Consider the following 22,256-nt stretch of genomic DNA (forward strand, 5'->3'; position numbering starts at 1 on the left):
CCCCAGGTGGTGACAGCGTTCGCAGTGGTAAGGAAAGGGGCAGATTCTGGAGGTGGTTAGAAGGCTAAGCTGAGGTGATTTATTGGTAGACTGGATGTGAAGGGTGAGAGAAAGACCAAAGTCAATAATGACCTTATGGGTTTTGGCCTGCATAAATGGCTGAAATGAGGTTGCCACTGATTGAAGCTGAAATAAGCAACTTCAGGAGCACACTGTCACCTTCTAACTGAGCCAGACAGCACATGGCAGGGATGCTGTGGGAGATGCAATTGTGAGACCCTTCCTTTATTACTTTGACCTTTGACCCCAAGATTCTAAGGTCTAAGGACTCAGTAATCAAGTCCGATTCACTGCTTGTGACCTCTTTAGAGTGTAACGGTGTTTTTACAAAGGTGACTTCAGATTAGGATGTCTCGATGAGTGCGGCACACAGGACACGGTCTCAGCTTTGCGGGGCCTTAATGCCAAGCAAGAGGGAAGGGCTGGAGGTAGGTGTTCAGTAGATAGCGAGGTCACTGATCTCACATGGTCAAAGTGGATTTCATGGTACCAGAATTGGATCTCACAAAGCACAAAGATGTAGCTGGGTTTGTTTTCCCTTATGACAGCATAAAATCACAAATGTCTAAATCAGAGAACAATGCTGTCACCACCAATACGTGAGAAGTAGGCCAAAAATGGACCCTTCAGCCTCTACCGATCTAAAAATCTGGGCATTGGCTCGGTGGAAGCATATACGACCACGATTTTCTAGTGGCCATTAAAAAACTCTAGTGAGTGTTTCAAGCAAGTGCGAATAGCGTTTCTATAGTCGATCATGCCTGCTCCAGAAAGCACAACATTGTGGTAGACGAAGGAAAAATGCGAAACTTTCTCCACTTCGGCTCCAGGTGAGACTGGCAGTCATGCTGCAGTGGTTGTGGCACGATGCTGGTGGCCCTGCTCTGGCTCCTTCTAAGTCGAAGCCATCGCCCTCGAGAAACCGCCACTCCACACAAACCTAGCCGCAGGCTTCGGCCGCTCTCCTCCTCGTTCCCTCGGGTGTCTTGATGCGGGGCTACCTCCCTCCTCAATGGCCTCCTCTGGTTCCCTGACCCTCCCACCTGCCTGCTCCATGCACCCGCCCCCCCATCACCGATTAGTTCAGGCCTTCCTCGCCAGGGTCTTGAATGAGCCCCATTCCTTGGACAGGAGTCTGGAATCTGACATCTCATTTCATGCATCTTGACTGTGAGTAAGAGACACTCATGCGAAACGACATCCCGGGACAACCAACCAACCAGGCCCACCCACCATGTGGTCTCCTGGTCTGCGTAGGGTATATCTAGTGGCTCTTGTGCCATGACTGTCCCTACTCCAAATCTTTGCACTTCCTATTTGGCTTGGTTTGAAGGAGGCCCAGCATGCCCTCCTGGACCCCGTGCCTACTTCACACCTGCTCTCCAGCCTTCACGTGCCAGAAGGCTTGCTCGCTAGACAATGCCTCCAACAGAAACCTTAAAGACCAATGCGCTTTTCAGAGGTTGCCTCTTTCGAGTGCTTCTTTTATGACTCTCATATTTTAGTAGCTCATTAGATCAGGCAGCTTTTTATTTCTTGGGTTTGATGCTGGCAGGCATAATTCAGATTCAAAGTTCTTTTCTGTTGACTCAGGTTAGTTTTCTTCTATGGGCTTTTATTTTCTATTTAAACTTCTGCAAAAATAAGCATTTATAAAAATATAAAACTAATACATGTTTTCAAAAAAACATTAGAAAATACAAAAAAGTAGAAAAAATTACTCATATCCTTAGTACCCAAATACAACCACTGTTGGCATCCTATTTTATTTCCTTCTGGTCTTTTTCCATTCATTTTTTTCCCCCCTGTATGTTCCCACCCCCACCAAAATATGATTGCTGGCATACTGTCTTCACAATTCCTTCTTTGTATTTCAGATAATATTTGTTTCTTGACTCTTTTTTTTTTTTTACTATATATTTATTTTTGAGAGAGAGAGAAACAGAGTGTGAGGGAGAGAGGGGCACAGACACACACACGTGCGCGCGCGCGCGTACACACACACACACACACACACACACACACACACACACACACAGATTCTGAAGCATGCTCCAGACTCTGAGCTGTGAGCACAGAGCCTGATGCGGGGCTTGAACTCATGAACTGTGAGATCATGACCTGAGCTGAAGTCGGACACCCCACCAACCGAGCCACCCAGTTGCCCTGTTTCTTGACTCTTAAAAAGGAACTGATTATCAGACATTTAGGAGTTGTAAAAACCAAACATAATGTGTGTAACTTGTTTTGCTTCCGGTTCTGACAAATTAGTTGGAGACGATCTGGGAAATGTAATTATGGACTGGGTTGTGGAGGACACCGAGGCATTAGTATTAATCGTAAGGTGTGCTAACAGCATTGTTGTTATATACGAAAATGTCTAAAATTTTTAGTTATGTATCAAAATATGGTGAAATGACATGATGTCTCTGGTTTGTTTTACATTACTTCAGGAAAAAAAAAGGTTGTCAGTAGTCGAATCTGGGAGATAGGGAGGGTGGGCTTATTATGCTACTCTCTTTACTTTCATGTCTATTTGAAATTTTTCAAAATAAACATTGAAAAGTTAAAGTACCCATAGTTCAAGCAGACAAAGAGTGTCAAAGGCTTGTGAAAACCAGCAGCCCTCTGTCTCCTTCCTTCCTCTGCCTTCCCCAGGGGTAACCACTTTCCCCAATTTTAGCAGGTTATTTGGGTACTTACTTCTATATTTCTAAGTAGCCTGCCTGATCGCTGCTTCTTGGTTTTTCAGTTTTAGGTGTTATTCAAAACTTTTTACTACAGAAGAAGAGAATTTAGTTTTTTTCCCACATGTGTTCCTTCTCCCCCAACCAAACCCACAGAACCGCTCCAGGCCCTTGCCCTCCCCATGGTCACATCATCGCTGTCAGAACGAACTATTATGGTTATGTGCATGCTAAGCGTTCCTTTTCTTTCCTACACGAATTTTTATTTTCACCAGAATTAATAGCTGCTTTGTTTTAATTTGCTTGGTTTTTCTGTATACCGTGTATATTGATCTACCCCAAACTTCCCACCAACTGTCTAAAACAGTGGTTCTTAAAGTATGGTCTGTGGACTCCTGGGGGTGCCTGAGACCCTTGCAGGGACCCAGGAGGTCAGTGCTATTTTCATAATAATAAATCCTAAGGCTTTATTTGCCCTTTTCCTTGTGTTGACATTTACACTGGGAACAAAAGCGCTGGCGGGGGAAATTTCTGCTGCCGCTGCCGCTGCCGCTGCCTTGGCATGAATAAGGCAACGGCAACAAATGTATCAAGTGCCAGGATACTCTTGACCACCTCAGTCCCAGGAACAGAAAGTCTAGCTGGCTTAAGAATGTCTGAATGTTTTTGATGACGTGGGTGAGAATGTTCTTGATGACGCAGTAACAGTTATTAGTCTTATTATGGCTCAATCCTTGAGTCCTTGTTTTCTTCACAGAAAGCTGCATGCTGAATGAAGTATGACGGCTGTCTGGAGGAAAAGCAGTTATGTAACTGAGCTGTAAGCTAAACTGATGGCTTTTTTTACGACACGCCATTTTTGCTTGAAGGAACAAATAATACTCAAACTATGGTTATCTGGGGCTTCAAGAAAAACAACGGATATTATTTATTGCCTATGATAAAATTTGAGCTTTCACAAAACTGAGAATTTTGGAAACCTTGCATCCGACACATGGTACATGTTTCCTAATACTTAAAGACTTGTCTAATATCGGCAGTGATATTAACCAATGTGAGTTTTTGATATCATAAAAGGAAATATGTTCACATGTAGAAGATCAGCATAAGGAGCCAATATTTTCTAAATGATCTAAACTTTCTAAATGCATGATAAAAAAAAAAAAATCACTGCCTAGGTAAAAGGTCCATTTAGAGTATAAGACTGGGGCGCCTCAGTGGCTAAGTCGGTTAAGTGTCCAACTTTGGCTCAGATCATGATCTCCTGGTTTGTGGGTCTGAGTCCCGCGTCGAGCTCTCTGCTATCACGGTGGAGCCTGCTTTGGATCCTCTGTCTCTGTCTCTCTGCCCCTCCCCGCCCTCTCCAAAATAAAATAAAACATTAAAAAAAATAAAATATAAGACAGATTTTAATGTAATCTAGTAAAAAAAGTTGAAGTGATATTATTGTATCTATTGTATCAGTCAACTAGGGCTGCCATAACAACATACCCCAGTCTGGGCGTTGTTGACATTTGCTTTCTCACAGTTCTAGAGTTTGGGAAGGACAAGATCAAGGTGCCAGCCTATTTGGTTCATGGTGAGAGAGGCTCTCTTCCTGGCTTGAGGATGACCACCTTCTCACTGTGTCCTCACATGGCAGGGAGAAAGCGAGCTCTCTGGTCTCTTCTCACAAACACGTTAATTCTATCAGATCAGGCCTCCACCCTTATGAACTCATGTAACCTAAATTATCTCCCTACAGGCTCTACCTCCAGACACACACTAGGGCACTGGAGCGTCAACATATGGGTTTTAGTGGTACAGAATTTAGTCCCTAGCAGATACAGTTTCAGATTCTAGAATGGAACTAATTTTTAAGAAACTGTCAAATTCTGGTGTAATGCAGAGTCGAATTTCCATAATTACCTGAAAAAACTATTAAAATACCCCTTTTGGGGCACCTGAGTGGCTCAGTCAGTTAAGCGTCCAACTCTTGACTTCAGTTCAGGTCATGATCTCGAGGTTTGTAAGATCGAGCCTCTGAGCTGGGTGTGGAACCCGCTTAGGATTCTCTCTCCCTCTCGCTCTGCCCCTTTCCTGGGTGTGTTCTCTCTCTCAAAAATAATATACATAAATAAATAAACACACCTTTATTTTCCAACTACATATCTGTTTGAAGCTGGATTTTCTTCACTTACATAATTCAACCAAAATAACTTACCCTAACAGATTGAATATAGAAGCATATATGAGAAGCTGGTTTAATGTCTTCCTTAATACAGTTGTGAAAAACATTTAGGAAAATATAAAACTCTCCTAATTTTTAGAAAACATAGTTTTCATGAAATGTTATTTATGGCTTATTATTATTACTTTAATTGAAATATTTAAAATTTCTAGCAGTTCTAATTTTTAATGGGTAATCCACATGAACGTACACATTTTGAGGTCATCGAAGAGTTTTTTAGTGTAACAAGTCCTCAGACCCAAAAATTCTATAAGTGCTGGTCTAAATCATCTCTCAAAAAATTCAGATATATAGATGTTTTAACTATTTCATTTTCTTGAAGACACCTCTCTTAGAGCCTTCTGGCCTGCTACAGTCTGTCTGGCTGTCTTCTATACCCTTGTAGAGTTGCTGCCCTAGGGACCTTCTTCACCATCACCTACAGAAAATTATGACCTGTAGGTCAAATCCAGCCTGTCATCTGTTTTTAAGTAGAGTTTTACTGGAATATGGCCACGCTCTTTCACTTACATATTGTCTACTTTTGTGCTACAATGGCACAAAGGTAGAGTTGAGTGGTTGGGACAGAGACCAAGTGGCCTAAAAACTGAAAAGAAAAAAAAAAGTACTATCCTGTCCTTGACAGAAAAAGTTCCCCAACCTGTGATCTAGGTGATTCTTTCACTGCTTTCCTGGGTTGGTTTATTTGCTCCCTGAATCCTACGTCTTCCTCCTTCCTGATTTACTCTTTCATTCTGGTGAAGCACATCTTCTGGTAGCTTCCTGAGAAAGGATATATGAAAGGTACATTTTTTTGAGGCCTTGCATATCTGAAAATGTCCTTTCCTTTCCTTTTTTAAAATTTTTAATGCTTACTTATTTTTGAAAGAGAGAGAGACAGAGAGAGAAAATGCGCACTTGAGCCTGAGCGGGGGAGGGGCAGTGAGAGGGAGGGAGAGGATCTGAATGAAGCGGGCTCTACGCTGGCAGCAGAGAGTTCGATGTGGGGCTCGAACTCATGAAAGGTGAGATCATGACCTAGGTCAAGGTTGGACTCTCAACTGACTAAGCCATCCAAGTGCCCTGAAAATGTCCTTTCCGATTCACACATTTTATTGATAGCTTAGCTGGGTACAGAATTTTAGCATTAAAATCACAGTCTTTCAGGATTAGAAAGTGTTGTTTCATTGCCATCTAGCTTCTAGGGTTATAACAGAATAGTCTTAAGCTTTTCTGAGTTCTGAACGACTGTATGTGACTTTTTTTTTCCTTCTTAGAAGCCAAGAGGATCTTTCCTTTGTCCCTGGTGTTCTGAGATTTTATGATGATATGGTCTGGAGATGATGTGTATCCACCATGGTGCTGGGCACTGGGTTCTTTCAATCTGGAAAGTCAAATCCTGCAGGAAAGGGGCATTTTGTTGAGTTATTTTCTTGATCATTTCTTCTCCCTTTTTTGATTGTTCTCAATTTCTGGAATATTCATTGAAAAAATACTGGATATCCTGGACTAGTCCTCTAATTTTCTTATTTGTTCTATCTCTTTCTGGGACAACTCCTCAACTCTATCTGCCAACCAGAATTTTGAGTCGCCTTTATTTCTTCTATCATGTTTTAAATTTCCATGAGCTCTTCCTCCCTGCTCCTGTTTCTTGTTTTAAAGTATCTAGATCTTATAATTTCTTTAAAAAATTCTCTAGAGATATAAGTGATCATTTCTTTTCCCTGTACAGTCTGTTTTGTCCTAGTTGCTTTTTTCTGTTTGTTTGCTTTGGTTTTTCTATTTCATGGTAGTGGCTTTAGTTTTAGTTGTCTCTCTCTCTCTCTTTTAAGTAAGCTGTATGCCCAGAGTGAAGCTTGAACACATGACCCCAAGATATAGAGTCGCACGCTCCACTGACTCAGCCAGCCAGGTGCCCCTTGGATGTCTCTTCATATGTGGAAGTGAAATCCTGAAATGCTGATTTTTAGTGAAATCCTAAAGAGCTCTGCTCGCGTTGAAGGAACTTGCTGCCTCTAAGATTCCCTACAGGGAGAGGAGCTGGGCTGTTGGTTGGGGAGTGCCTGAGGCGATGATCCTTAACTCTTCACACTCTGATTCTCCAAGAAAAGTTTCTCATCTCCGGACTCAAGAGTATAAGCCTTGGTGACCAGAATTCTGCGTTTAGCTGGACAAGAAAGCTGGGATGTTTAACATTTAGGAGGCTAGCACCCAATCAACCTCTCCCAAGCGACCATTACCATTAAGTGTGTTTGGCGTCCCCCAGTTCAGACATCCTTAACTTCATCCTGTCCAGAGAATAAACTTCTGTTCTTCTTCCAAGTTACGGGAGGGGCAATCTTTCTAAATGAACTTTCAACCAATACGGTTAGTTTCCTCTTCACCCACCTCTCTTCCACTTTGTGCAGTTACCTGGTGCCATCAATTTCTGAATTTCTTTAGGGTTCGGCTATGCAAAATTGAGTTGTTTCTTGGCCTTCTCGATTGTTGGCTCAGGATTCAGCTTTCTCAGGACTGCTAAGTCAGTGACCACTCATCCATCTGCTTCCCAGTTCCAAAATTTTGTTGCTGTTGTCTGCTCTCCCATTCTCTTTGTCCTTGTGGGTTTATGTCTTTAAAAAAAATCTCTTCGTTGTTGTTTTAGTGAGGTTTTGGGAGGGAATGAAAGTCAATGTGGGTATTTGATTCTCCATCTTTATTTGGAGCCTCTTTGTAATTAAATATCTTCTTTTTACTTCCATTGAATATTACAGCATAAACATTTCCTATGCTCTTACACGGTCTCTGTAACAGCTCTAGTAACTGCATAACATCCCACTGAATCGGTGCTGTATGTTACTTAATCATTACCTTATTTTTGGATGTTTAGGGTTGCTTCTGTTTGTGGGGAGAAGACTAGTTTTTCCTAGAGTTATCTTCCATTTAGCTGTCTTATTTATCCCCCACCTTTAGGGAGTGCCTGCTGACATTCTTCTCCTTTCTGTGCTTGGTCCATAGTCTCATCATTGGGCCCTGATTATGGCATTGCTCTGTGCCAATTTAATTCATCTTCCAACTACCAGGTCACCTGCACAAAGATGTGGCACTAATCTTTCCAAAATGTCACCTTTCTCATGACCCTTCAGAGGAACCCTAACAACCCAGAATTCATTTGCGACTGTCATTTGAGGGTCCCCACAGGTTGACTCCGTGCCACCTTCCCAAACTCACAACCCTTTCCCCCCAGTGTCCTCCTTCAAACAGGGCCCGTTCTCCTAACTGTAGCTCCTTCTGCCCCTTCTGCCCCTTCTGCCACTGCCGGTCCACATTCACCTTTATATCTCAGCTCCTGCACTAAGCCTCCCCAGTGACTTTGTTTACACAATTCCTTCTTCCGTTTGATAAAAGATAAGAAAGACACCTATTTCTAATTGCTCACGGTCAGTCTGGCCTTCTAAATGGACTGACAGCTCTTCAGAGGCAGGGGGCTCTCCTCTGTTCTCTATGGCGACTGCCCGCACAGTGCCCTTCTACCACCGTGGGACTCCAGCTTGGCACCAGGCACAAAGTGGGCGATTAACAGGGACTCACTGAATGAACTGCTCACGCGTGTAAGCTGTTACCTTGCCCTCTGGGGTGAGTGTCCAGATCACAGAGAAGGTCAGCTTGTCTGTCATGGGATGGAGGCTGCACAGCTCCTCACACAGCAGCCTGGGAAGCATGGGGACAACCTGCAAGCAAAGAATAGGCCCATGAGCACATTGCTCTCTCATCTGCAGGAGTTGACCAGACTTGCGAGCCACCCAGAGGACAGAGTTCTTGTTGTTTTTTAACTTTTAATGTTTATTTATATTTGAGAGAGAGAGAGAGAAAGACAGAGAGAGGGAGGGAAGGGCAGAGAGAGAGGGAGACACAGAATGGGAAGCAGGTTCCAGGCTCTGAGCTGTCAGCACAGAGCCCAACGCAGGGCTCGAACCCACCAACCGTGAGATCATGACCTGAACTGAAGTCGGTCGCTCAACCTGACTGAGCCACCCAGGTGCCCCTAGAGGACAGAGTTTTGATGAAGAGCTTGAGCTTCCAGAGCAAACTGAAGATGGAGGCAGCACTGTCCCCTGAAAGCCACAGAAGGACCATGCCACCTGGCACATTTGCGAAGAGCCTCCAGAGAAATGGAAATGTGAACTGGAAAGGTGAGAAGAATTGGTAACGGGGAAAAATGATATTACAGCAATGAAAAATAATTACATTTTACTATATGCTAAAACTGAAACTCTAGAGTCAAGAATGAGTTGGACTTTTTGGATATAATCTTCCAGTTGAACTCTATACTTAAGAACCCAAGGTCTTACACTTAAGTCTTTAATTCAAGTTGTTTTTTCTTTAAGTTTATTTATTTATTTTTGAGAGAGGGAGAGAGGGAGAGACAGAGAATGAATGAATATGAGCATGCACACACGAGCAGGGGAGGGGCAGGGAGAGGGCGAGACAGGGAATCCCAAGCAGACTTCACACTGTCGGCGCAGAGTCTGATGTGGGGCTCAAATTCACGAACCATGAGATCATGACCCGAGTTGAAACCGGGAGTTGGATGCTTAACTGAGAGCCACCAGGCGCTCCTAATTCAAGTGAGTTTTTGTGTGCAGTGTAAGATGGGTGTCCAGTGTCATTCTTTGCATGTGGCTGTCAGTTTTCTCAGCACCATGTATTGAAGAGACGGTCTTTTCCCCCTTGTATGTTCTTGGCACCTTTGTCAAAGACTAGTTGGCCACATGTACATGGGTTTATTTCCAAGCTGTCTATTCCGTTCTATTGATCCATGTGTCTGTTTTTATACTAGTACCCTACTGTTTTGATTATTGTAGCTTCGTAACGTAGTTTGAAATGAGAAGTGTGATGCCTGCGGTTTTGTTTTCTGCCTCAAGATATCTTTAGCTACTCATAGTCCTTTGTGGTCCTATATTAATTTTAGGATAGATTTTCTATTTTTGTGAAAAATGCTATTGGAATTTTGATAGAGATTACACTGAATCTGTAGATAACTTTGGGGAGTATGAGCATTTTAACAATATTAATTCTTCCAATCCAAGAACACAGGATGCCTGTCTTTACACTTATTTGTGCCTTTATCAATTTCTTTCATTGACGTCTTACCGTTTTCAGTGTACACAACTTTTACCTCCTGGTTAAATGTATTCCTAAGTATTTTATTGTTTTTCATGCTGTTGTAAGTGGGACTGGTAAATTATCTCACATCTGTTAGGATGACTATTACCAAAAAGACAAGAAATAACAAAGGGTGGTGAGAATGTGGAGAGAAGAGAACACTCATACATTATTGAGGGGGGATCTAAATTGGTAGAGCCATAACGGAAGACAGTATAGAGGTCCCTCGAAACATTAAAAACAGAGTTACCATTTGATCCAGTAACCCCACTTCTTGGTATATACCCCAAGGAAATGGAATCAGTCCTTTGAAGAGATATCTGTGTTCTCATGCTCACGGCAGCATTATTCACAACCGTAAGACAAGGCAACAACCCAAGTGTCTGTTGACAGATGAAGGGATAAAGACAATGTGTACATGCACATAAACTATGGCATATTATTATCCATAAAAAAAGAAGGAACTCCTGCCGGTTGTGACAGCATGAATGAGCCTGGGAGGGCACTATACTCAGTGAAATAAGCCAGACAGGATCTCAAATACCGTATGGTATCACTTACATGGCAGTGGCTGGGGGGCTGGGGGGCGAAAAATGGGGAGATATAGATCAAATGGCACGTACTTTCGGTTACGCGATGAGTAAGTTCTGAGGATCTGAAGGTACAGCATGGTGACTACGGTTAATGGCAGGATGCGGTACACTTGAAATTTGCTGACAGTACACCTGAAGCATTCTCACCACTCGCACACAAGACCTAACCGTGAGAGGCAGTGCGTGTATTCCTTAACTTCATCTTGGCAATCGTTTCACACTTTCAGAATACACAGTTGTGTTTATCAATGATTTGCCAATAAATCTGGGAACAATAAAAGAACCCAAGGGCTGAGTGTAAACTCATGACGGGGTTTCACCAAAATAAAATTGCAGAATCGATGCTTTCGTGATTGAAAGCAGTATCGCAGCTGACCAGACCACACGTCGGAACATCAGCAGGGATACTCCAACAAAGGATCACAGGTTTCCTAGGAGAATGCTCGGATCAACTGATCACTCATTTTGCAGTTCTTTAAGCCCAAATGATTTCTTCCCTTTATTGATCTTTCTAGTCCATAATAAACTGATCCAGTGGTATACCTTCTTTAATTAAAAAAAAAAAAAATTCTCTCCAACTTACTTTAAAATGATGACTTCACAGCTGTCCCAGAATGCTACTTGTTTTCTCTAAAGTTCCAAAGATGCACACAGTATCTCTACCTGGATCTCGCTCTCTCCTCCCTTTAATCTATTCCTTCTTCCACACCTTTCTTGATTACCATCCACTCCCCTCCCAAACTAAACCAGCCACAGTAGCAGCCCTTTTTCAACACTCCCCGTGGTTTCTTACTCTGTGAAGTGACTGTACCTGGACCCTGTTTCAATACAGTAAATAACCTTTGGTATGGAAATGTAAATTCTAGAACTCATGGCCCACACCAGTAACAAATAATTAATAATTGTATGGCATTACTTGGCATTATTCTGAAGGATGCGCTATTTTTTTTTAAACACCTGTGTAAAATCTAATGACCACCCGAAAACTTTTGGTAACAGCTTTTTGTAAGACAATCATTTTTGATGTTGTTTTTTCTTGCCGTTGCTTTTATACCATCTGTTCAGATGACACTACATTTTCTTTAACTTATTTAATGAGTGTTAAAATATGATCTACATATTTAACATTGTCTTTCAGGTATCCGGTGTTTTACAAGATAATACATCTTTACCTGCATACACATAAGGTGCAAAATGGAGAAAGTCTCAAGACCACACTGTCTTGGGACGAGATTGTAAAGATTTCCCATCATTTCAGGTTTTGGATTCTGCTATGGATGGAACTGTCCCCCCACCCCCGCAAATTCCTATGGGGAAGCCCTAGCCCTCAATGTCCCCGCACTGGAGGTAGGGTCTTGAGGAGGTAATTAAGGTTAAATGAAGTCACAGGGTGGGGCTCTGATCCAATAGAGAGAGGTAACTCTCCTCTCCCTGCCCTGCAGAGACACAGAAAAAAGGCCCTGTGAGGACACAGCCATCTACAAGCCAGGAAGAGTCCTCACTATGAACCGAACTGGCTGGGACCCTCATCTAGGACTTCTACTCCCCAGAACTGTGAAAACATAAATGTCTGTTGTTTAAGCCACCTAGTCTATAGTATGTTTTATGACAGCCCAAGCTAAGATAGACTAAATCAAATTTGTTGGGTGTGAATTCTGGGATTCTTCTCTGCCCTGCATTATCTGATAATTATACCAATTGTATTTTGGTAGTAGGCTGCTCTCCAGGCATGCTCGTAGCCCAGGGCTTAATACCTCTTTACATATAGTAGTGTTTCTTTCAAGTGTTCAAGGCACTATCTTATTTTGAATCACAAAGCTGAGCACATGCAAACATAATGCAATTCCTGACTTTGTGTTTGTCAAAAGAAAAGTCATTGCAATTAAATACAATGTGGTATCCTGGAGTGAACCCAAAAGAAGACATTGGTGGAAAAGCTGGTAAAATCCAAATAAAGTATGGAGTTTAGTTAATAGTAATTTCCCAGTATCAGCTTGTTAGTTATGACAAATGTCCTAGGGTAATATAAGATGTCAACACTGGGGGAACTGGGAAGTGGGACCTCTTTGTACTGTCTTCGCAACTTTTCTGTTAAGGCTAAAATGAGTCTAAAATAAAAGCTTATTAAGAAAAAGCCACTGCTTTCTTGAGTTGATCTCATAAGTCTTACACATTTAAGTACGAAAGAAATTTAAGCTAATGAAATACAACCTGATCTGTTCTTATATATTAGAGTTTAAGGTTGTGTTTTATTTGCAGAAAAGGCCTTTATCTCTCTCTCTCTCTCTCTCTCACACACACACACACACACACACACACACACACACGTCTAAAGATCAGTAAACAGTAAAGTCCATACTCATCAGGAGCACAGTGCAGGAAAAAGAGTAAAGAATTTGAGGCCCCACAGACTTGAAGTCTAATCCTGGGCCCACCACCTCCTGTACACCCTGGGCAAACTAGTGGAATTCTGAGCCTTGGCTTTCTTACTGGCAAAACAATACTTAAGATGCTCAATACAAGTCCGCTCACCAGCCATCCCGCGGCCCACCAGGTCCTTCGGTCACCCGGCGAGGCCTTCCCCTTCAGCAGGGCCACTCACCGCACACCCTTCACCTGCCAGGCCTGCTCACCGTTCTAGGTCTTGCCAAGATTGTTCTCTCTGGGACATCTTTCTGGATGTTTTACATCTGGCCAACTTTTGCACATCCTCGAAGATTCGGCTCATCATCATCCCTCAAAGGCATATTCAGATTCCCCCAGGGGAGGATGTATGGTGTTTCGTATACTTCCCGTCCCCCCTCCCTGCAGCTCTTTCGAAAAGGATCTGAGGCCGTCCTAAACAGCCACTTATTCCACTCTCCCAGCTCTCTCGTGACACTTCTGTAGCTCTTAACACATCCTAGTTACTTCTTTCCATGCCTCTCCTTCCCACCGCACCCTGGAATCTTCAGGAATGAGCACCAGCTCTTGTGCCCGTCTATCTCGTACCTGAGACACAGCGGGCACCTTGTCTGCAAATGACTGACTTCTGCCCAGGGAATGAATCACTTATTCTTTCCGTGTTTACTGTTTATTGCATCACATTAAACATTTTATGAAATCCATGGTGGACTTCTATTTAAACAACCTGACACAAGAATTTCATAGACAGCATTTTAAGTAGAAGACAAACTGTTTTGACTGTTCTCTCCTAGACACGACTGGCACACTCAGTGGCCGCCCAGGTTATAAACACTGCTTCGTATCTTTTTTTCTTATACAGAGGACAACATTTTAATATTCAAATGCCAAAGAACCTAAGTGCTCATGAAGAAGCTAAACTTGAAAACGTTTTCAGGTAGTGTAATTATCTTTAGTTTTTAAAGGGCATTCCTTTTAATAAACTTTCACCAGATCTTGGGGCAGAATTCAGACGGTATTCAGAGAGAAGTCTTTATGCCCATGTAGTTTTGCAAACAGATGGTTATTTCTCTTTCAAAGAAGAGAAGGGATGAAGGGATGAAGAAGATATTACAATCACATCCGTGGTTTGGCACGTCGTGGCCTCTCATAAATCGGGGGGCACTGGCCCCGATTTCTGCTGGGGGGCACTGGCAATGCGCTCCATGACCCCGTGACACACGTGTCAGGTGCACACAGCACAGCAGGGATCCCCGTGGGAGGAGGGCCAGAGACACAGGCAGCCGCTCTCAATAAGCTGCTTCCTCGAATACAAGTCCTGCTGTTTCAGGGGAGCCCCACCTGGACCAGAGTCTGTGGTCTATGCATGCTCATCGGCTCTGTGACATCTGGACACAGCGCCTGGACAACCTCCCAGGCAGGGGTGGTGAGTGCAGGACACATCGAACAAGAGGAAAAGAGAAGAAAGGTCCCTCCGGGGGGTGAGAAACTGCTGTCTGTCAAAGCATTGTGCAACCGCTTATGCATCAGGGGGATGCTGTTGCTATGACTATGTTTCCTATCTCTGTTAAGAGCAGCAACACACTGCTACCAGTTAAACACACAAGCAAACAACAACAAAACCACACACACACACACACACACACACACACACACACACACACACCCCTCCCACAGAACACCATTGGGTGTTATCTTGTGATTTCTCCACTCTCTTCCCCCTGCTACAACCAATCAGTTCCCAGAATCTGTAGGTTTTACATCTAAATCTCTCTCAAATGAGTCTTCTCTCCTCTCTGTCTTCCACTGTTCAAGTGTGGCCACGTTCATCTCTCTTGGGTTATATTTGAATAGTCTTCTAAACTGGCAGCAGAGTTCTGGAGTGGAAATTATTCTGGGTAAGGTTTCCTTATTATTCTCCATACTTCTGCATCTCCTTACTCTACTCTACCCAACGATAATCTGCAAACCCATTTACAGTAGGACACATGGCCTTTACCTTTCCAATAGCTGATGAATTGAATTTGACAGTTTGATTTTTCGCTTGTCCTGCTAATGAGGGAGGGTCCAAACACCTGCAATGGGGTGGAGACGTGTCCAGTAAAGCCTGAACCCTCTGTCTCTGTGTTCAGTGGCCAAGGGTCAACGGTGGCCAAAAGCTCTCAATGAGAAGCTGGCAGAGGGCCTCTATCTCCGAGGAGAAATCAGAGACATCATGGGGAAGCCAACTTCCCGTGTACCCAGTCCCACCCCTTGCTGTGTGATATGGATTCTTGGATGGGGAGGGGAAGCAGCTAGGAGCTCCTTGCTCAGGATGTCCATTTTAGCACCAGGCCGAAGACACCTATTGCTCTAGTTCTCCTGGAGTCCAGCTGGACACCAGCATATTGGTAAACTCTCCTAAAATTCAATGAGCAAAACTCCCCGCCTACTTTGGGGTGGTTATTCAAAGCCTCAAGGGGCCACAGCTGAGGGAAAGGGCTCTGGTACTGATAACAATTTTCCTCCCTCTGGCCTCACTATTCTTCAACCACATGGTTGCCAAGGTGACTTTCTACCTGAAACAAAGGAGACCATGTCCCTTCCCTACTTGCCCTCAAGATGAAGTCCACACTCCTCAGCTTGCCACTCCAGGCCTCTCTTTGTAACTTCAGCTTTTGGCTCCTGCAATTTCTACTCCAGAAATTCCAAACTGCTTTGTTCCTCGTCGAGCCACTGCCTGGAATGCCCTCTCTACCCACGTGTCTACCTCGAAATTTTTGACTTAAAATTTGAAACGCTGCTCAAAACTCAATTTTGTCGTGAGGCGCCTTGGCTCTTTTGGAAGCTCCTCTCCTACCACCAGCCCGGGCAGGTACGACTTCTCTGTCCTCCCTAGTGCTCCCCACCTCCCAGACGACTTCCGTAACTTCAGGGGGCCCGGTGTACTGTAAGTCCTCGTTACGTGCCCACCTCCTCTGACTTCCCCAGGGAAGGACCAGCATTTCCCTCATCTGTAACACCTGCCACCTGGCACGCAGCCGGGCCTCAACAAATACGAACTGGATGAAGATCGACAGCCCTTCAGGCATTGGAGAAGGAAAGGGACTTAAAGGGTTCTAAGTCTCCGTAAGCATGCTTCGGGCCAGCATTAAAGTTGAATCAGGGCAGAGTTTAAAAGCTGTCATGGAAAAAAAGGGACATGGTGACAGGACACTGACTTTCTAAGCATTCTGGACTAGGGCTTGGGAGACTTGAGAGAAACTGATCATTTGGGTAAATACGCCATTGCCCAAGGCAGCTGGGTGGGGGTACCATCCAGACTATAAAATCTTATATTAGCCTCAGAGAGCAGAAACATCTGCTAAAGCCACAGCAGGCAGGCTGGCCAAGTTCAGCAACGGGTTAGCCAGGACAGCCCTGTGACCAACGGAAAGGGCCACAGAGGGGAAGAATCAATCATCCATGCAAAGAGGAACAGGAGGGACTAGCAGCAGCAGGGGGGCTACTGAAGCTCAAGGGAGCCAGATGTCAGCGACCCAGCCGGGAAGGGGCAAGCGGGGGTGGGGGGGTCTCCTGCCCCTTCCAGCCCGGGTCTCCGCTGGCTCCCAAACTCCCTCACACCCTCGAGAGCCCACTGGCTGCTGGATCCTGGGAACTTAGGGAGTTTTTCTCCTCTTCTCTGAGGACTTCAAGGTTTTAGCAGGAAGGTACAGCTGGCCCCCCACTCACACACTGCAACAACCTAAAGGGAATTGATATCTGCCAGCCAACATCTCTGTTGAAAGAGTTTCCTTTTTCATATCAACACTTCCACGAACTCCGAATCTGATCAACTCTGCTGCACAGTTTGACATTAACAAAACATCAACACTCTGACAACCTGCTGGGGTCAGAGAGGAACATCTTAAAACTCTTTGGACTCCACGTTAAGACAGGCTTCCAGTCCCAATCTTTGATCTCTATTATAAAGCAGCACCAATAAAATAGCGTAGAGATTTATGGGCAAGCTTTCATTTGAGCTGTTTCACACCTAAAATAACACGACTGCTCCGGCCAACGGGCAGACAATTCAGGTTTAGGTTTCAACTGTTTAGGGTTTCTTTTACTTTTAAAACTTAATTCACTTATTTTTAAAAATCACCTTACATTTTACAATTTCATTGTAATTCCCGCTCAGGGAAGACAGCCAGGAGACATTTACTGGGTAGATGTCACGTCCTTCTGAGGAGGACAGGCCTAAAGTTAGATGGTTGGTCCCCTAATGGGCAGATACCTGATTTTTGTCAAAAAGAAAGAGTGCGTCTTTTCATGGGACTTAAATGGACAGTATTCCAATTGATCTGTTCTCCTGAGTATGCCCTATTGGTAATAAGAGTAACCAAATACTTAACACTGTGAATAAAATCCCAACAAAGAGGATTTCATTTTAAAGACAGTAAAATGGTATTTGGACCCAGTATCTGTTTTACTGTATATTCCTAATCTATGGACTAATTCCCCAAATCAAGCTTGACCTATAATTCTGATGTCAGTTACTTATAAGCCAGTAGCCCTGAATGAAAAGAAATCAGTGCCACATTCCCTATAGATGGGAAATCGCCCGCCCCCCTCCCCCAATGTACACCCTCCTTCCCCCATCTGATGAAGTTGGGAGAAATTCTGCCAAATGAGAAAGCAGAGAATCTGGAGGAAGAGGAAAGCAGCTCATCCAGCTTTTAAGAAGACCTTTATAGGCAAAGTAAAGTGAAAACAGTAGAAAAGTTCCTGGACACAGTCCTTCAAGAAACAAAAATGAGTAGGAAGAAAGGTCAGAGTCGTGGTTCAAAGGAATCAGAATGCACAGCTGCTGTCCAAGGTTGTGGGCAGGCGCCGCTCGCTCCGGCCAAGCTGGGGGCTGCTCAGGGGCACACCGGCCCTTCCTCCACTCAGCTCCCCGCTTTGAGAGCTCAACAGCAGAGCCCCAACACTGCAGTCCCAAAGACAAATTCTAGAACTGTGACAATCACAAAACCAAAGTAAAGAGAATAGGAAAGGAAATGTGCTTAGTTATTTAACCCAATTTTATTTTTCCATTTTTGGTTTTGGAAACATAATTCCTGGTTATAAAAGGAGAATGCAACAGCTAGATAAGAGAAAGCCACCTGCTTGGACAAAGAACTTCGAATTGTGGCTAGAATTCCTAAATATGTGAATCTGAAGAACAGAGTTAAACTGGTCTACGTGGAGAGAACAATCCACGTCATTCACTTTATGTGGTCTTCAAAGTCTAAGCGATTGCTACTTCTGTTTCTCTTCCCATCATAACATTATAGTTTTGTAGATACAAGGGGTTCTGGAGTCTTATCTCCCTTTCCCTAAGAGGCCTTGGGCCGGATTTGGCCAACTGCACTTTTAGGTGGGAGGTATGGATGGGATGTCTCCAACCTGAGGTTACATTAAGCGTAAACAATGTACAAATATCAGAGCTGTGTTCTCAGGAGAGCCAAGCTGTGAGCGAGGGACCTGGCTTTTGATGTTGTTCCTTTGTTTGAGTAGGCCGGATACCTACACTAGAAGGAGCCAGAGTGGAGAGAAAGTCATCCCCACAAAAGCTTCAAAATGAAAACACTTTTATTTAGGTATGATACACACACACATACGCACAAGTCAGAAAACGTAAGTGTGCATTTTCACGAACTGAAAGCTCACGTAATCAGCACCCAGGTCAGGAATCATTAGCTGTCCCCCCGCTACTCAGGCCCTCTTTTCTCAAGCGTAACCACTATTCTGACTTGTGTTCACTCTGCCCGTCTTTGAACTTTATACACATGGACTCACATGCTGCATACTCTTGTGCCTGGTTTCGTTCACCAGGCTTCTCTGTGGTTGTCAATCTAGAGTCCTACCGTGCGACTATACCAAAATTTACTTGTTCGCTCTAGAGTTGATGGGTACTGAATAGTTCCTGGGTTTTTGTTTGTTTGTTTGTTTTTTGGTGGTATCACACTATTTTAATTTATGTTTCCCTAATAACACATGATGAGGAGCATCTTCTCATATGCTTATTTGTCATCCGTATATCTTCTTCAATGAAAGGCTTTTCCATCTCTGAGACTCCAGATTATCTTGTCAAGGGCAGGTCAGGGGATGAAACTTTCTCAAAAGGCATTTTCATTCCTTTCTCCTGCTCTAGTGTGACAATGCCGTAGACATTACCGAAATGAACGCATGTGGCTGGGTTAAAAAAAAAAACTTCATAAAAACTGTGGCTCATATGGGCTGAGTGTGCACAGCCCTACTCTGGAACAAGAGTTTGAAGGCAGTTCCTTTTCCTCATTTCTTTCCGAACACGGGCACCTGTCTGAGTCACTTGGAAGGCAGGGCTGCTCTGAAACTTCAGATGCGCCCCCGTGTCCTGCCCTGGTATCTCTTCAGTTTGGTTCTTTTTGAATATAGAATGAAACCCTGCAACCACAGAGGGGAAGCACTTTTCCAAAGAAAACCTTTTCTTAAGACCTCAGTGGATGTGAGAAAAGATACTCAGACAAGATTGCTGTTCCTCATTTTTTTTTTTTTTTTTTTTTTAAGAAAAGAGAAGCAAACAAAGGATGCAGACTAAATAGAACGTTTTTTTAATCCAACAAACTGGAGACCGGTGCTTACCTTCTGAACCAAGTAGACACTCGTGGCTCTCTCAGCAGCTACTTTATCCAGAGGGGATCCCTCAGGAACAAAGTAACTGACGTCAGCAATGTGAACCCCCACTTCGAAGTTGCCTGTAAATGCAGAAGAAGGCTGATCAGTATGGTACGGAAGGCGACAGCCATCCCTCCCAGGAATCCTTCCCAAGAATGCATGACATTCTCTGAGGCTACGAGACTTGAGGTGCAGGCCTCCGTTTCCAGTCCTGCTGGGCAATCTGCTGCCCCCTGTGATTTGCACGGTTACTTTCCTCACTGTATAGTGAGATGGTGAGATTTTTATCCCCAGGAAGCAACATTAACCATCTTCACGAGATGCTTCCCATTTCTAAAGGCCTCTTGTCTTTGTAAACATCAGCAGACTTGCAAAAGAAGGCTCATTTTGGACGGTGAACAAACCCTTTCAGGCGACTGGAAGTGAGAGAATCCCCGAAACCCTGGAGATTCTGCCTCTGACTTCTCTGCTCTTCCTGTTCATTCTGACCACAGCCTTTATGTGGAGATCTACACCTGGCCTTCCTGCCTCGATACTGCCTCTTCTCACCTAGCCCTGCATACCGCTGCCTAGAATCTTCTCGGCCATGGGCCTGGTGATGCCACTCCTTAGCCTGTAAGCCATGTCTTCACTTAGTCTCACTCCAACCTGCCACGCCAGGCCTTCCAGCTTCCCCCTCCACATCTCTATTATGCGGCTGTCCTGGGAAACCTCTTACCATTCCCAGAACATATCCTACCTCATCCCACTGAGATGTCTGCTTGGCTCATGTTTTTTCTTATGTTTGGGATCATCTCAACAGGATCTGCCTATCAAAACCCTTCTTACCTTCTAAGGATCAACTGAAAGAGAATCCCAGAACAAGAAGAGATTCTCTGCCCTCTGTTTCTTCTACCTGCACTGTCAAAGCACCTGATCCATAGATGAAGATGATGACCACGGTCTTTCCTTCAGGGCACTCATCTCTGCCAGATACCACAGCGCATCTTTATTGGCTTACATATTTACTGCCTTCCTCTCCCTATGGCGTAAGCTCCAGCAAGGCAGAACCTTCTGTGTAAAGTTCACTGGTGTAGGTGCAATACCTAGAAGGATGCCTGACAAACCATAGGCATTCAGTAAACACTTGTTGAGTGAATGAATCAAGAATTGACTTATTTGCCTGTTGTCTTTTCCCTTCTGGTGAAAGACCTACTTTCTTCCCCTTTCAGAATAGCCCTTTCCCTTCCTGGTAGAGCTGGTTTTCAGCAGGCCCTGCCTTCCCTAACAATTCTGCCAGAGAGATGGTCGGATGGCGTAGGCTGGTGGGATTACAGCTAAAGTGGGGTTGAGGGAATGGTTAGGTTGTAAATTTAAGGTTTACTCTTGAACATCCCGTAAAGCATCTCTCACATGTAGCTTATGTGATTACACACACACACACACACACACACACACACATACACACACACGCATATGAAAACGGGCAGCATGGAGAGAATACAAAAGAAGCGTACACATGTAAAGTAAGCGTGTAGTATGACGAGCGCATCGTGGGCAGACAGAGGCACACTGATGATATCAACACAAAGATGAATTTGCATTAAGTAATGAGAGAGAGAGGGAGGGAGGGCGAGATTGGGGGAGGGGCAAAGGGAGAGAGAGACTCTTAAACAGGCTACACGTTCAGCGCGGGGCCCGACGTGGGGCTCCGTCTCACGAACCATGAGAACCTTACCTGAGCTGAAATCAAGAGTTTGGACGCTCAACTGACTGAGCCACCCAGGAGCCCCTAATTTGATTAAATTTAAATATATGCATGATATCATTCTACTATATCCTATTCTTGTTCATAGTAACTTCAGGAGAAAGGATCTCTCTCTGGGACCCCCGACACCAAGGAACGTTGTAAGTCTGGAGCTGCCAAGGAAACATCTTTGCCACACAATCATGCCAATATAGAAAATAATAGGTCTAGGAAAAAAAAGGGAGAATCATTATGACCTCATTTGAACTCCAGGATCCAGCTGAACTTGAAACTAGCCTACTTATGGACTTGGCAGTTCATGAATCAATCAGTTCCCTTTCAGTTATGACTCACAGGAAGAGTCCTGACTGATACCCAAGTTGACTCAGAAGAGCTTCCGAATACATCACTACCTGCTCCTCTGGTTGCCTACACAATCAGTCTGAAAGTATCACACATTTTATCTGCACATTCTGGAGCTATTTATTATCCTCTTATTCCTTCCTCGCTGGAGGAGACCATTCTTCCCATAGTTTTTTAAAATGGGAAATCGTTCAAGCATGGGGTGGTTGAAATAAGGGGTTCAGGGGAAGAACAGAATTTAAGGTTCCCCATTCCTCATCTGCCTCGCACTCAGGGACCACCCTCCTACAGGGCGTTTGTTGGGTCTTTCCGCCCATGCCTGTAGCATTAATACATGAGGGAAAACCTAAGTCCGTCTAAGAGATCCCGGCTGCTGTGGGATAATATAATAGACCTACTTCCCACAGAGGAGA

General features: G+C 44.1%; 1 protein-coding gene across 1 annotated transcript in view; it reads right to left on the reverse strand.

The window, feature by feature from the left end:
- DIS3L2 (DIS3 like 3'-5' exoribonuclease 2) overlaps nt 1-22,256 on the reverse strand; it is a 348,511-nt gene that overhangs the window by 88,769 nt on the left and 237,486 nt on the right. Inside the window, exons 11-12 of the mRNA XM_049614679.1 lie at nt 19,722-19,834; nt 8,559-8,666 (exon numbers count right to left, since the gene is read on the reverse strand). Of these exons, the coding sequence (XP_049470636.1) occupies nt 8,559-8,666; nt 19,722-19,834 (221 nt within the window). The remainder of the gene's footprint in view (nt 1-8,558; nt 8,667-19,721; nt 19,835-22,256) is intronic.

This window comes from Panthera uncia, assembly GCF_023721935.1.
Source record: "Panthera uncia isolate 11264 chromosome C1 unlocalized genomic scaffold, Puncia_PCG_1.0 HiC_scaffold_3, whole genome shotgun sequence".
Taxonomy (NCBI): Eukaryota; Metazoa; Chordata; class Mammalia; order Carnivora; family Felidae; genus Panthera; species Panthera uncia.